The sequence below is a fragment of the Natrix helvetica genome (assembly GCF_964273705.1).
Source record: "Natrix helvetica genome assembly, chromosome: 11".
NCBI classification, from domain to species: domain Eukaryota; kingdom Metazoa; phylum Chordata; class Lepidosauria; order Squamata; family Natricidae; genus Natrix; species Natrix helvetica.
In genome coordinates, this window is record NC_138562.1 from 19,281,904 (window position 1) to 19,294,010 (window position 12,107).

At 48.5% G+C, this 12,107-nt stretch overlaps 2 protein-coding genes across 2 annotated transcripts in view; one reads left to right on the forward strand and one right to left on the reverse strand.

The window, feature by feature from the left end:
• The window catches only part of LOC309397665 (integrator complex subunit 6-like), a 322,886-nt gene that overhangs the window by 59,633 nt on the left and 251,146 nt on the right, over positions 1-12,107 (forward strand). The window lies entirely within an intron of this gene.
• Positions 1-12,107, reverse strand: part of GPC4 (glypican 4) — a 42,843-nt gene that overhangs the window by 7,377 nt on the left and 23,359 nt on the right. Inside the window, exons 3-4 of the mRNA XM_081963902.1 lie at positions 5,277-5,668; positions 786-951 (exon numbers count right to left, since the gene is read on the reverse strand). Coding sequence (XP_081820028.1) covers positions 786-951; positions 5,277-5,668 — 558 coding nt within the window. The remainder of the gene's footprint in view (positions 1-785; positions 952-5,276; positions 5,669-12,107) is intronic.

Sequence of the window (12,107 nt, forward strand, 5' to 3'; positions counted from 1 at the left end):
GAAGGAAGGAAGGAAGGAAGGAAGGAAGGAAGGAGAGGAGAGGAGAGAAGGATGGAAGGGGAAGAAGAAAGGTGGAAGAATGGAAAGGAAGGAAAAAGACAGAAAGCAGGAAGGAAGGTGAGAGAAAGGGAGAAGGGAGGGAGGGACAACAAAGAGGAAGGGAAGGAAGGAGAGGGGGAAGGAAGGAAAGAAGGAAGATAAGGAAAGAAGGAAGGTGGAAGAACGGGAAGGAAAGAAAAAGACAGACAGAGAGAAGGAAGGTGAGAGAAAGAGAGGGAGGGAGAGACAGCAAAGGGAAGGAGGAAGGAAAGGAGGAAGGAGAGAAGGAAGGAAGGGAGGAAGAAAGAGTTTCACACATGCACACGGACTCCTTCTTCTCCTTCAGAAATTACTACTCTCACCCTTCCAGACCCCTTACTGATCGTTGCCCTCAAAGGATATTTACATCGGAACGAAAAGGCCCTTCACTCCACAGGGCTTCCTAGCTCCCCCTTTGTAGTGTCTTCTCCATGGGGGGGAGGGGACAAAGTGCCTTTTGGGGAGGGGGAGAAAACTGAAGCACCCCCCCACACACACCTTCTATTCTATTTTTCCCTGGGTCTTCTCCACCAACCTTTCCCTGCATGAGAAACCGAGGTGTTTTTTTTAGCGGTGGGCAAAAGCGAATGCCAACCGGTCTCCAAGTCTGAATGACGACCTTTGTGCTCTCGTCAAAGGGCCCTTTTGTTCCATCATTTAAAGAGAGAGAGAGAGAGAGAGAGGGAGGCAGACCCAGCCCTGCTCACCTATGAAGTTGTTCCACTCGGTCTCCAGCTCCCCCTGGTTGGCCAGGCATCCGCGCATGACGTTGAAACAGTAGTTGTAACAGGGCTTGATGGCCACGAAGCCACGGCAGAATGGGCAGTACATCATCTTGGTCAGGGCGTGAACCCCTTGGGGCGTGGGGTTGACCTTTGAGGAGAAGGGGAGAGGGGCAACGGAGAGAGGAACGGACACCATGTTAGCGGTGCTGACCATCACTTAGAAACGTGTCTAAGGCTGTGGCACGCAAAGTCGTGTCACACGGCACGCGCGACCTTGCCCGTTTGTTTTCCGGGTTTCTGGCGAGCATGCACCTGCGACGATCAACTGCCTTTCGCGACAGTGCCGGAAACCAGTGTGCCCATGCGTGCTGGCCAGCTGATTGCCGGGTGCCCATGTGTGCCAGGACCTCGAAGTGCACACTTTCGTGTGTGCAGAAGTGCCGAAAACTGGCCTGCGCATGTGCGCCAGCTGGCTGATCGTTGGATGCGCGTGTGATGTTTCCACTCAACCTTTTCGGCGCTCGGTGCCAAAAAGGTTCTCCATCACTGGTCTAAGGCCATGAGGACACCGTCCTCTCCACTTACAAGGCCATGACTAAGAGTAAAAGTAGGTATGGAGGCCTCCCAGGACTCCTGGAGCTGCTGTACCCAAACCACCCTGATCCAGTTTGTGTCCCAATTCAGCCCACCTCCAATAACTACCTTAAAAAAAAAACAGATGGGGAAGAATAAGGAGAAGACACCAGGAGAACAAGGCCACAACTGGAAGTTAAAGACAGGTGGGACACCTTCCACAGCTATCAGTGACCCCTGGAGCTGATGAGACGTACAGTGAAGGTGTCCGTGCTGTATCCAAACTACCTGGATTCATTTTTTCTGCCCACCTCCAATGCCCACCTTAAAAAACAGATGGGGAAGGAGGAGGAGGAGGAGGAGGAGGAGCCATTAGACGAACAGATGGTTCTTTCTAGCTGACCGAAGGAGAGCTTTCCTTGGGAAGCCAACGGTGGTCCTGTTTTCAACAGCTTAAATTGAGATGCCGTCCCCCACCCCACCTCACCCCATTCCGACTTCAAAATCTGGAGACCATACTTTCGTATTTGAAGACACAACAACCATCCACCTATCTCCGCTTCAGTTGTCAACATCTCACACCTTCTTCTGCTGAAGGCCTGCAGATGAATGGGACCCCCAGTCCACGTGAAGGACTCTACAATTATTTCAATACAATACAATAGCATAGTTGGAAGGGACCTTGGAGGTCTTCTAGTCCAACCCCCTGCCTTGGCAGGAAACCCTACATCACTTCAGACAAATGGCTATCCAACATCTTCTTAAAGGCTTCCAGTCTGTTGGGGCATTCACAACTTCTGGAGAAAAGTTGTTCCACTGATTAATTGTCAGGAAATTCCTCCTTAGTTCTAGGTTGCTTCTCTCCTTGATTAGTTTCCACCCATTGCTTCTTGTTCTACCCTCAGATGCTTTGGAGAATAGCTTGACTCCCTCTTCTTTGGGGCAGCCCCTGAGATATTGGAACGCTGCTATCATGTCTCCCCTAATTCTTCTTTTCAATCGTGCAACACAACGAGATGCCAACAATTGACTTCGCAGGTTATTTTAATCCACTTCACCACATATGTGCCTTGCATAGGCAGTTGAGCACGGAGAGTTCCCGTTTTTAATTTTTCAAAATTATAGGCAGAAGGGCAAGAAATCTGTGAACTGTGAAATCTGTTAAATTTCTCCCAAGATGGTGAGGACGACAAACATCGCACAGAACAGGACACAAGAGGTCACAAACTGGACCAGAAGCAAATTTGGAGGAGGTTATTAGCATCATGTCCCGTTTTCCCACAGTAGATTTTCCCCGCCGAGCTTCACTTTGTACAGAGGCAGGGATTACAAGATTTGGCTGAAAATCCAGACCGTTTTCCTTCCTGCCGTCTTTTTTTCCTCTCTCTTATTTAATCACCATTTAAACAGGGTGATGGTCCAACCTTGGTGACTTTAAAACTTGCGAACTTCAGCGCCCAGAATTCCCCAGCCGGTTATCCAATTCCAAAGGCTTTTTCTTTCTTTCTTAATTTAGAGCAGGGTTTCCCAAATTGTTGACTTTCAAGGCCTGTGGATCTCAATTCCCAGAACTCCCCAGCCAAAATTCTGGGAGTTGGAAGTCCTACGGTGACTTGGTAAAAAGTCACCAAGGTTGAACTTACCGTAGGTGATCCCACCCAACCAGAAAGCGCAGAAGAACCTGGACACGAGCAACTTCATGAAAGTAAATTGGATTGGCCAACATTTTGGGAGAAACCTTTCCATCGCTCAGTTGACCTCTGATCTCAGGCAGCGACTGGGACCTCACGGCATTAGATAGCCCATCATCTTTTGAGACTGCAACCATGCCATCAAATGCACCTGCCTTATTAGGTAAAGGTAAAGGTTCCCCTCGCACATATGTGCCAGTCGTTCCCGACTCTAGGGGGCAATGCTCATCTCCGTTTCAAAGCCGAAGAGCCAGCGCTGTCCGAAGACGTCTCCCTGGTCATGTGGACAGCAGGACTCAATGCCCAAAGACGCACAGAACGCTGTTCCCTTCCCACCAAAGGTGGTCCCTATTTTTCTACTTGCATTTTTACATGCTTTCAAACTGCTAGGTTGGCAGAAGCTGGGACAAGTAGCAGGAGCTCACTCCATTATGCGGCAGTAAGGATTCGAACTGCCGACCTTTCTGATCGACAAGCTCAGTGTCTTAGCTACTGAGCCACCATGTTTCTTACCTGCCTTATTAGTAACCACTTTTGACCCCTTTCAAAACAACCCCTGATTAATCACTTAATTGGGGCGTGGGCCCACGCTGCTGCCAGAATCTATTTCGTGCCAAAAAAAATCTCCCCCTCCCTTTCCTTTTTTTTGGCTCCAGCGTAATTTGAATGACATTTAGCCATATGGTCTTCATTACCGAGAAATTTCTCTAGTCTATGAGTTGCAAAATATCAGGTTTCTCTCTTGCATGAGTCACTGCGGAGTCTGGCTTGCATATTTCTCCCCCTTCCTTCTTCTTCTTCTTCTAAATATATATATATATAAAGTAAGATTGCCCCAAGGTTTTGCAGGAAATCTCCGTGTTGCCCAGCAGTTTAAACCTGTTGATTTGAATGCCTGTCAGGGTTCAATAATATTACAGTTCCCCACGCCGGCTTTTGCTATTTCCAAGGGGAAATGAGAGAATACGTTGAAGGAAAAGTTCTCATAGCCCAAAGATTCCAAAAAGGCACCAAAAAAAAATAGTATGCATAAATTCCCATGGAAGGAGAACAGGGCGGTGGGTGGGAATGGACTGCAAAACAGGCTCCCAAATTTGTAGCAGGGACCGTTGGGGGTCTTTGGGTTAATCTGCTCCTTGCAAGCAATTAGGCTGAATTTAAAGAGTGCCTTTAATTTAAATTTGCCCTTAAGGGCAAAAGATTTGCACGGGCCTTGCGCAAAGAAGATCGAGAAGCAGAAAATCACCCAGAGTTTTTCTTCATTATCATCACCTTTCTCTTTCTTTCTTTCTTTCTTTCTTTCTTTCTTTCTTTCTTTCTTTCTTTTTCTTTCTCTCTCTCTCTTTCTTTTTCTTCCTTCCTTCTTCTCTTTCTTTCTTTCTCTCTCTGCCTCTCTGTCTTTCTCTTTCTCTCTCTCTCTTTCTTTCTCACTCACTGTCTCTCTTTCTCTCTCCCTCTTTTTTTTCCCTCTAACCACTGAGCCTTGGTGGCGCAGTGGTTAGAGTACAGTACTGCGGGCTACTTAGCTACTTCTGCTGCCTGCCAGCTGCCTGCAATTTGGCAGTTCGAATCTCACCAGGCTCAAGGTTGACTCAGCCTTCTCTCCTTCCGAGGTGGGTCAAATGAGGACCCAGATTGTTGGGGGGCAAGAGGCCGACTCTGTAAACCGCTTAGAGAGGGCTGTGGAAGCACTGTAAAAGTGGTATATAAGTCTAAGGGCTATTGCTATTAACAGAATGAAAACAGACCGACTGAAAAAAGTGAAATTTGCTCTATGAAAGCCAAGTAAACGCACTGCCTTGTTTAGAATCTTTGTCTATGGCCCTCAACCGTCTCATGAGGTTCTCCATGAAGATGGACCTACGCTGGGGGTAGCCATGGGAGGGTGGATGACCCCAATAGATGGATCCTCCTTTCCCTCTCTCTAACACACACACACTTTCTGACATTGTTTATGCTTTCCTACAAGATGACAATAGCAACTGCACAACTGGAGTCTTTCCCCCATTTGGAGACACGCTGCAGCTGCGATCTTCCCTTCTTGCGTTCTCCTTGTGACTTGTTTTCAAATTTGGGCGTTTAATGCGATCCGTTGTCTGAGGGACACACACACACACACACAGCCTTACAAAAAGGTGATCCCCCCTCCCCACAACCTCAAATGGGGTCCTGCAAGCTGCCCACCCCTGAAGCAAGAGCCCCCACTCACCGCAGAGACCTTGGCCACCACATCCTTGGCCACGGCCAGGCCTTGGGCAAAGGTGCGAGCTGCCACAAAAGCCCGTGTCACCTGCAGCTTCAGCTTCCGTGGGACGTCTCCGAAGGGCTTCAGCTGCTCGGTGTACTTGCTGACGCACTCCAGGTACTCATCCGAAAAGTGATACTGGGGGTTGACCAGGCGGAACATGCGCTCCAGGAGACGGGCCCAAAATTCATTCAGCATCTCCTCCAGGTTGACCCTGCCGCCCGCATAGTATCGCTTCAGCTCCACAAAGAGGTCCTTAAACATCTCGGAGTTCTGCATGTACAGGAGGCCATAAGTCCGTACAAACATGTCGTTCAAGGATTTCTCGGCGTTGTCCAGGAGTTCTCTGAAAAACTCTGGAGGAAGAGAAAAAAGAAACTGAGTGCCAGGAATGGGTCACCATCGAACGTAACGTTCTGGAGAACGTCCCACCAATGTTTGGAAGGAATCGGGGGTGTCCACAAGTTGGGTTCAGTCATTCAGTCATTCAGTCAGTCATACTGCATCCAGTTTTGGTCACCACGATGTAGAAAAGATGTGGAGACTCTGGAAAGAGTACAGAGAAGAGCAACAAAGAGGATTAGGGGACTGGAGGCTAAAACATATGAAGAATGGTTGCAGGAACTGGGGTATGTCTAGTTTAATGAAAGGAAAGACTAGGGAAGACATGATAGCAGTCTTCCAATAGATGTTGAATAGGCATTTGTCTGAAACGGCATAGGGTCTCCTGCCTAGGCAGAGGGTTGGAGTAGAAGACCTCCAAGGTCCCTTCCAACTCGGCTATTGCATTCTATTGTATTGAGTTGGAAAGTCAAGATGGTTAAACCATGACTGTGCGGTTGAAAAGACTGTAGCTGTTTTGTAGATACGGCACATGTAAAGAAAAAAAAAGGAGGGACTGGGGGCTTTGGATACAGGGTGGTAATCCCCATCTTGATCTTTTGACCCAGACTCCAGGACTGGCCAATGTTCCTCCCCAACCTCCTCACTGTCCAAATCTGTTACCAGCTCCACTGGCCGCTGGTGGGCCACAACAACCTCAGAGAAGGGAGTTGAACAGGTGGCAGACCCTCTGCAGCCAGAGAGTACCGTAAGGATGGTGTTCAGGAAGGGCTCCTCAGAGAAAGGTCAAGGAAGCACCACAAGAAATATATTTAACACCGCCGTGTAATCACCTAAGAAATATCTAATAGGGGACAGATGTCTGTAAGATGAAGCAGTTGGCCTTCTCCCGGAGAGTTTCTTTGTGAGATGACCACCTGCCACCCGTCCTGCGTGGAACGGTTTTATGAGTTAATGTCCCTCAAAACTGGGGAGGAATCCAGTGGAGGATGAATTCCCATGCAGCCAAGCCAAGTCCTTCCTGGCAAGGTGGAAACGTTGGTGGAGGCTACATCCAGAGCCCTGGGTTGTCTTCTCCAGACCTGGATCTGGCAAACACAGTTTGACTCACACAGGCCTCTCCTCTGTGCTTCGCCCTCAAAGAGGCAGTGTTCTCGTCTCCAAAGTGGTTAGAAACTGGAGCAGAGAGAGAGAGACAGCCAGAGGGAGGGGGGGGGGATGACTTTGGCCCCCTTTGAATTTAAACCTTGTTTAAAGACAGGCTGCAGTAGGTTGGAATTCTTTTTTTTTTTTAATCTTCAAAGGACTCCAGCACAAACAAAGTCTGACCCAGGACATTTTGGGGTGGAGAGAACTTTTAAAATACATCCAGAAGAAGGCTGCTTTTGAACGGAGCACAAAGGTGCTTTTTTGTGTGGACTTTCTTTGTTTTTCTCCTGAAGACGTTTCGCTTCTCATCCAAGAAGCTTCTTCAGCTCTGGCTGGATGGTGGGGAATGGAAGGATTTATTATTCCTTGCAGACAGCTGGTCATTTGCATCCTTTTAGAGGGTCCTTGAGGCCACTTGGAGGTTTGTTTCTCTGTGTCCTCAGGGTCACCCGAGTGGGGCAAATGGTTCTTGTAGTTTGCAATTTTTCCTCTGGAAATCCATTTCCTACTCCCACCCCATTCCAAGGGTCTTCATCCCAAATTGTACAGCTAAAGGTCTGTTGAGATTCTCAGTCCTGCAGGCCACGGTTGTCCCCAAGGGGCTTTTTTTCAGGAGGCAACTAGACTTTCTGGGTGGTTTTTTTTTTTTTTTTGAAGATGTTTCGCTTCACATCCAAGAAGCTTCTTCAGCTCAGGGACAACCAAGAGCAGGATGACTGAGAATCTCCATAGGGATTTAGCTATGCAGAGCAGAAGCAGCTTCTTGGGTGAGAAGTGAAACATCTTCAAAGAATAAACCAGAAAGTCCAGTTGCCTCCAGAAAAAGTATCTTTGGGGACAACCAGGACCTGGAGGACTGAGAATCTTTACAGACTTTTAGCTGAAGAATTTGGGATGAAGATCCTTTGAATGGGGTGGGAGTAGGAAATGGATTTTTATAGGGGGGAGAAATTGCAGACTTACAGGAACCATTAGCCCCACTCAGGTGACCCTGAGAACACAGAGAAACCTCCAAGTGGTCTCAAGGACCCTCTAAAAGGATGCAAATGACCATCTGTCTGCAAGGAATAATAAATCCTTCCATTCCCCACCATCCGGTCAGAGCTGAAGAAGCTTCTTGGATGAGAAGCGAAACGTCTTCAAAAGAAAAAAAACACCAGAAAGTCCAGTTGCCTCCTGAAAAAAATGCACCTTTGGGCAACCACAACGAGGATGACCAAGAATTTCTTTTTGAATGTAGCCATGGGTTCTTGAGACGGACTTGGCCACGGAAAGAAGAGCTTGACGAACAGAAGCGAAGCAGCTCCTCTTTGCATGGTGACCCCCACTCCCCCCATAAAAGGACCCCTCGGCCAGGATTGGAATCAAGGTGTCTCCCCTTTCCCACGACTGGCACTTCCTGTCTGCAATCCTCTCCTGCTTTCTCTGCTAGGTTAAAAACCTGATCGGGGGTGGGAGGTATTAATTTCTAATTCACTTAATCATTTTGAAGGCTCACTTCCTTTCTCCCCACCTCCACCCCCCTCCTCCAATCCTCCGCCTTCCTGACCTTTGAATCGAAAAGGCCGGATCGGTTTCCTCTTTGGAGGCTTACCTGGAGAATAAAACCTCGGGATCACGTGAGCTCTGAAAATAACCGTCCTGGATACAAAAGGCCAGGCACCGAGGTTTTGGTGCGTGGCCAGTTTTATTTGGCTGGTCAGAATAAACAAGAGCTGGAAGGGGCCTCTGGAGGTCTTCTAGCCCAACCCACTACTCAAGCAGGAGACCCTATGGTGGGAGTGTCCAACTTTTAAGACTTGTGGACTTCAACTCCCAGAATTTCCCAGCCAGGTTGAAGTCCACAAACCTTAAAAGTTCACACACCCATTGATTTATATTAGACAAATAGCGGAGTAAAGTTTCTTCACCCACAATTTCTGGAGGCAAGCTGTTCCACGGAATAATTGTTCTAAATTCTCTTTATTGCTCATAAACTGCCGGTCAGTTGGGAAGGCCCCGGGTATATCAAGAGCGTGGCTGACCATCCTGTAACCTCAATCTAGGCCAGCAGTCCCCAACCAGTGGTCCGTGCAAAAGTTTTGGTGGTCCACAGAAAAATTATCTGCATTTTTTTTATATTGCACTAAATCAGGGGTCCTCAAACTATGTCCCCTGGGACAGATATGTGCAATGAACGCTTGTGTTGCTGCAGAGAGTCTCCCCCTTCGGGGTCTTTTTGTGTGGGACGGAGGGGGGCAGAAATTCCGACTTGGGGTCTCCTTCAGCCTCCTGGTGGGGGGCTTTGGGCGAAGGATGGAGGGAAGAGCTGCTGGTGGTGAAGAGCCGGAGGGCCTCGTTCCAGTGGGACTCCATCATGGCCTGGAATTGGCTGATCATCTCAGCTCGCTGAGCCTCCAGGCGCCGGTACCTGGCCTTGCCCTCCTGTAGGTCTTCCCTCTGCTTGGAAAACCTATGCTCCTAGTCCTCAGTGAGGTGCTTCTGCTGAGCCTCCTTCTCGGTCAGATCCAATTTGAATTGAGCTGTTTTGCCGACTCTTTCTCCTGGTGGCTGCTTAGCTCCAGCAACGGCTTCCTCTTGGGGCCCTAAGGAGCCCAGGCTGGCAGGTGAGGAGTGGCTGGGAGGCTGGCAAGGCGCCCCTCGACGTGAGTGACATTGAGTTGGCCACGCCTACCCAATCACATGACCACCTAGCCACGCCCACCCCGCTGGTCATTAGGCAGATCATATTAGTGGTCCGCGGGATTTAAAGTTATGGATTTAGTGGTCCTTGAGGTCTGAAAGGTTGGGGACTGTTGACCTAGGCCAGGGGTGTCCAAACTTGGGAACTTTAAGACTTGTGGAATTCTGGGAATTGAAGTCCACAAGTCTTAAAGTTCCCAAGTTTGGACACCCCTGGCCTAGGCCACCCCATTTTTGCAGCAGAAGCGAGATTTGGGGTTGAATGAGCCATCGTCCCAAGAGGACAGCTGCTCCAGTTGTTCTTCCGACCCAACACCCCAATTCAAGAGAGCGGTTCACCAACCAGGCCAGTAGCAGGAGGTAAGTAGCTCCTAGCGCAGGTGAGAACTTACTCTGAAGGTCGTCCTGGGTTAAGTATTAATTTTCCCCCTTGAAGAAAACAGATCCATACTGATTAACGAGCCTCAAGGTGGCCCAGGAATAAACCCTCCAACCTTGGGCCCGGGGGCGGGGGGGAGGGGGGAGGAAGGGGGGGAATGGGGAAGAGGAAAGAATGGCGGGTGGGCAAGCTGGTATCTTGACAGTTTGAAGGACAAAATGAATGAACGCCTTTTGTTTGTCTTGGGAGCAGCGCTTGTTCTCAAACACAAGCTGGACTCCGAGAGATTACTTTCTTGTTTTTACAGCATTGTAAAAAAAAAAGTGTGTGGTTTGCAAGGGGGTGGGGTGGGGGTTGCAAATCGGGAGCCTGGAAATTCTCAATGGGGGAGGGGGAGCCGGTCAAAGCCCACCGCAGAAGCTGAAAGAGGGGGGGGGGGGTCTTAGGAAGGCCCTGGACTATGAATAAATAGCCAGAATGAAATGAATGCAATGAAATTGTGCTGATGGGACATTGGACAAGGCCACAGGGAATCGTGTGTGCGTGGATTGCGGGCAGAAGATGCCCCTTTTGCTGCATTATTATTGTTGATCATCGTACCGTCAGATGTTCAGACTGGGTTTGGCATTTTTTTGTCTACCTATCGAGTCCTTACCAAGAACCTGGGGCAGGCAGGTTTGGACGTTTGACGGTGTTACCGATATTGCTGCAGGATGGAAGCAGTCCCCAGTAAAAAGCCGCCTTCTGCAATTGATTGATGGCAAATTCGTCAATGCCAATGGAACTCATGTGCTATTATTATTATTATTATTATTATTATTATTATTATTATCATCATCATCATCATCATCATCATCATCATCATCCTATTTTCCAAAGCACCTTCAGGCAGGACAAGAAGCAATGGGTGGAAACTAATCAAGGAGAGAAGCAACCTAGACCTAAGGAGAAATTTCCTGACGGTGAAGACAGTTAATCAGTGAACAACTTGCCTCCAGAAGTTGTGAATGCTCCAACACTGGAAGTTTTTAAAAAGGAATTGGATAGCCGTTTGTCCGGAATGGCTTAGGGTTTCCTGCCTGAGCAGGGGGTTGGACTAGAAGACCTCCAAGGTCCCTTCCAACACTGTTATTCTGCTTACTTTCTCCAAGTGGCCCCGTCTACCAAGGATTACAATGCATGAACCCATAAATAATAATGAGCTTGGCTGTGTAATGCTTACTCATTTTCATCGGAGCCACACGCAGGGAAAAGAAATTCTAAATAATGATAAAACCCCTTTTGGGGGAGGGCAGGGAGGAGGACTCTTGATTTCTCTCTTTGCAACGGCCCTATTTCAGATCAAGTGGGACCCTGCTGATTGGCCTAGATCCCTCTTAACGGATTTCCAGGTCTCCCCTACTAACCCAGGAAAGACATAAGGGCTCATTTGGCAAGCTGCCAGGCAGGCAAAATGCTGGAGTTAAAACCGAGGCCCATTCATACGTTCGGTCCCCGAGATTTGGGTGGACCTGTGGCAGGAACTGTGATGATTGCGTATGCCATCTACGTGCCAGAATCGGGGACCAGGTGTGAGCAGCCTCTGGATGGGGACATCAAAACAGATGGGCTCTTCCTGTTAAATCTTCCACCTCTCCAGACTTCAAAAATTGGTGTGTGTTTGTGTGTGTGTGTGTGTGTGTGTGTGTGTGTGTGTGTGTGTGTTGGTCTGCCCAGCGATTCAGCGGAAACCATTTCCCATAATCCCATAATCAACTTTTAAGACCTGTAGACTTCGACTCCCAGAATTCCATAGTCCACTTTTAAGACCTGTAGACCTCGACTCCCAGAATTCAATAATCAACTTTTAAGACCTGTAGACCTCGACTCCCAGAATTCAATAATCAACTTTTAAGACCTGTAGACTTTGACTCCCAGAATTCCATAGTCAACTTTTAAGACCTGTAGACTTTGATTCCCATAATCCCATAATCAACTTTTAAGACCTGTAGACTTCGACTCCCAGAATTCCATAGTCCACTTTTAAGACTTGTGGACTTCAACTCCCAGAATTCCCCAGCCAACCATACTGGCTGGGGAATTCTGGGAGTTGGAAGTCCACAAATCTTTAAAAAGTTGCCAATGTGGGACCTCCTTGCCCTAAACATTTGCTGGGTAGCTGAACAAGAGCTGGACAGAAATCTCCTCTACCCTGGACAGACCTGTCCTCTGCAATTTGACTCCCCCAGGCGTCTCCCGACACC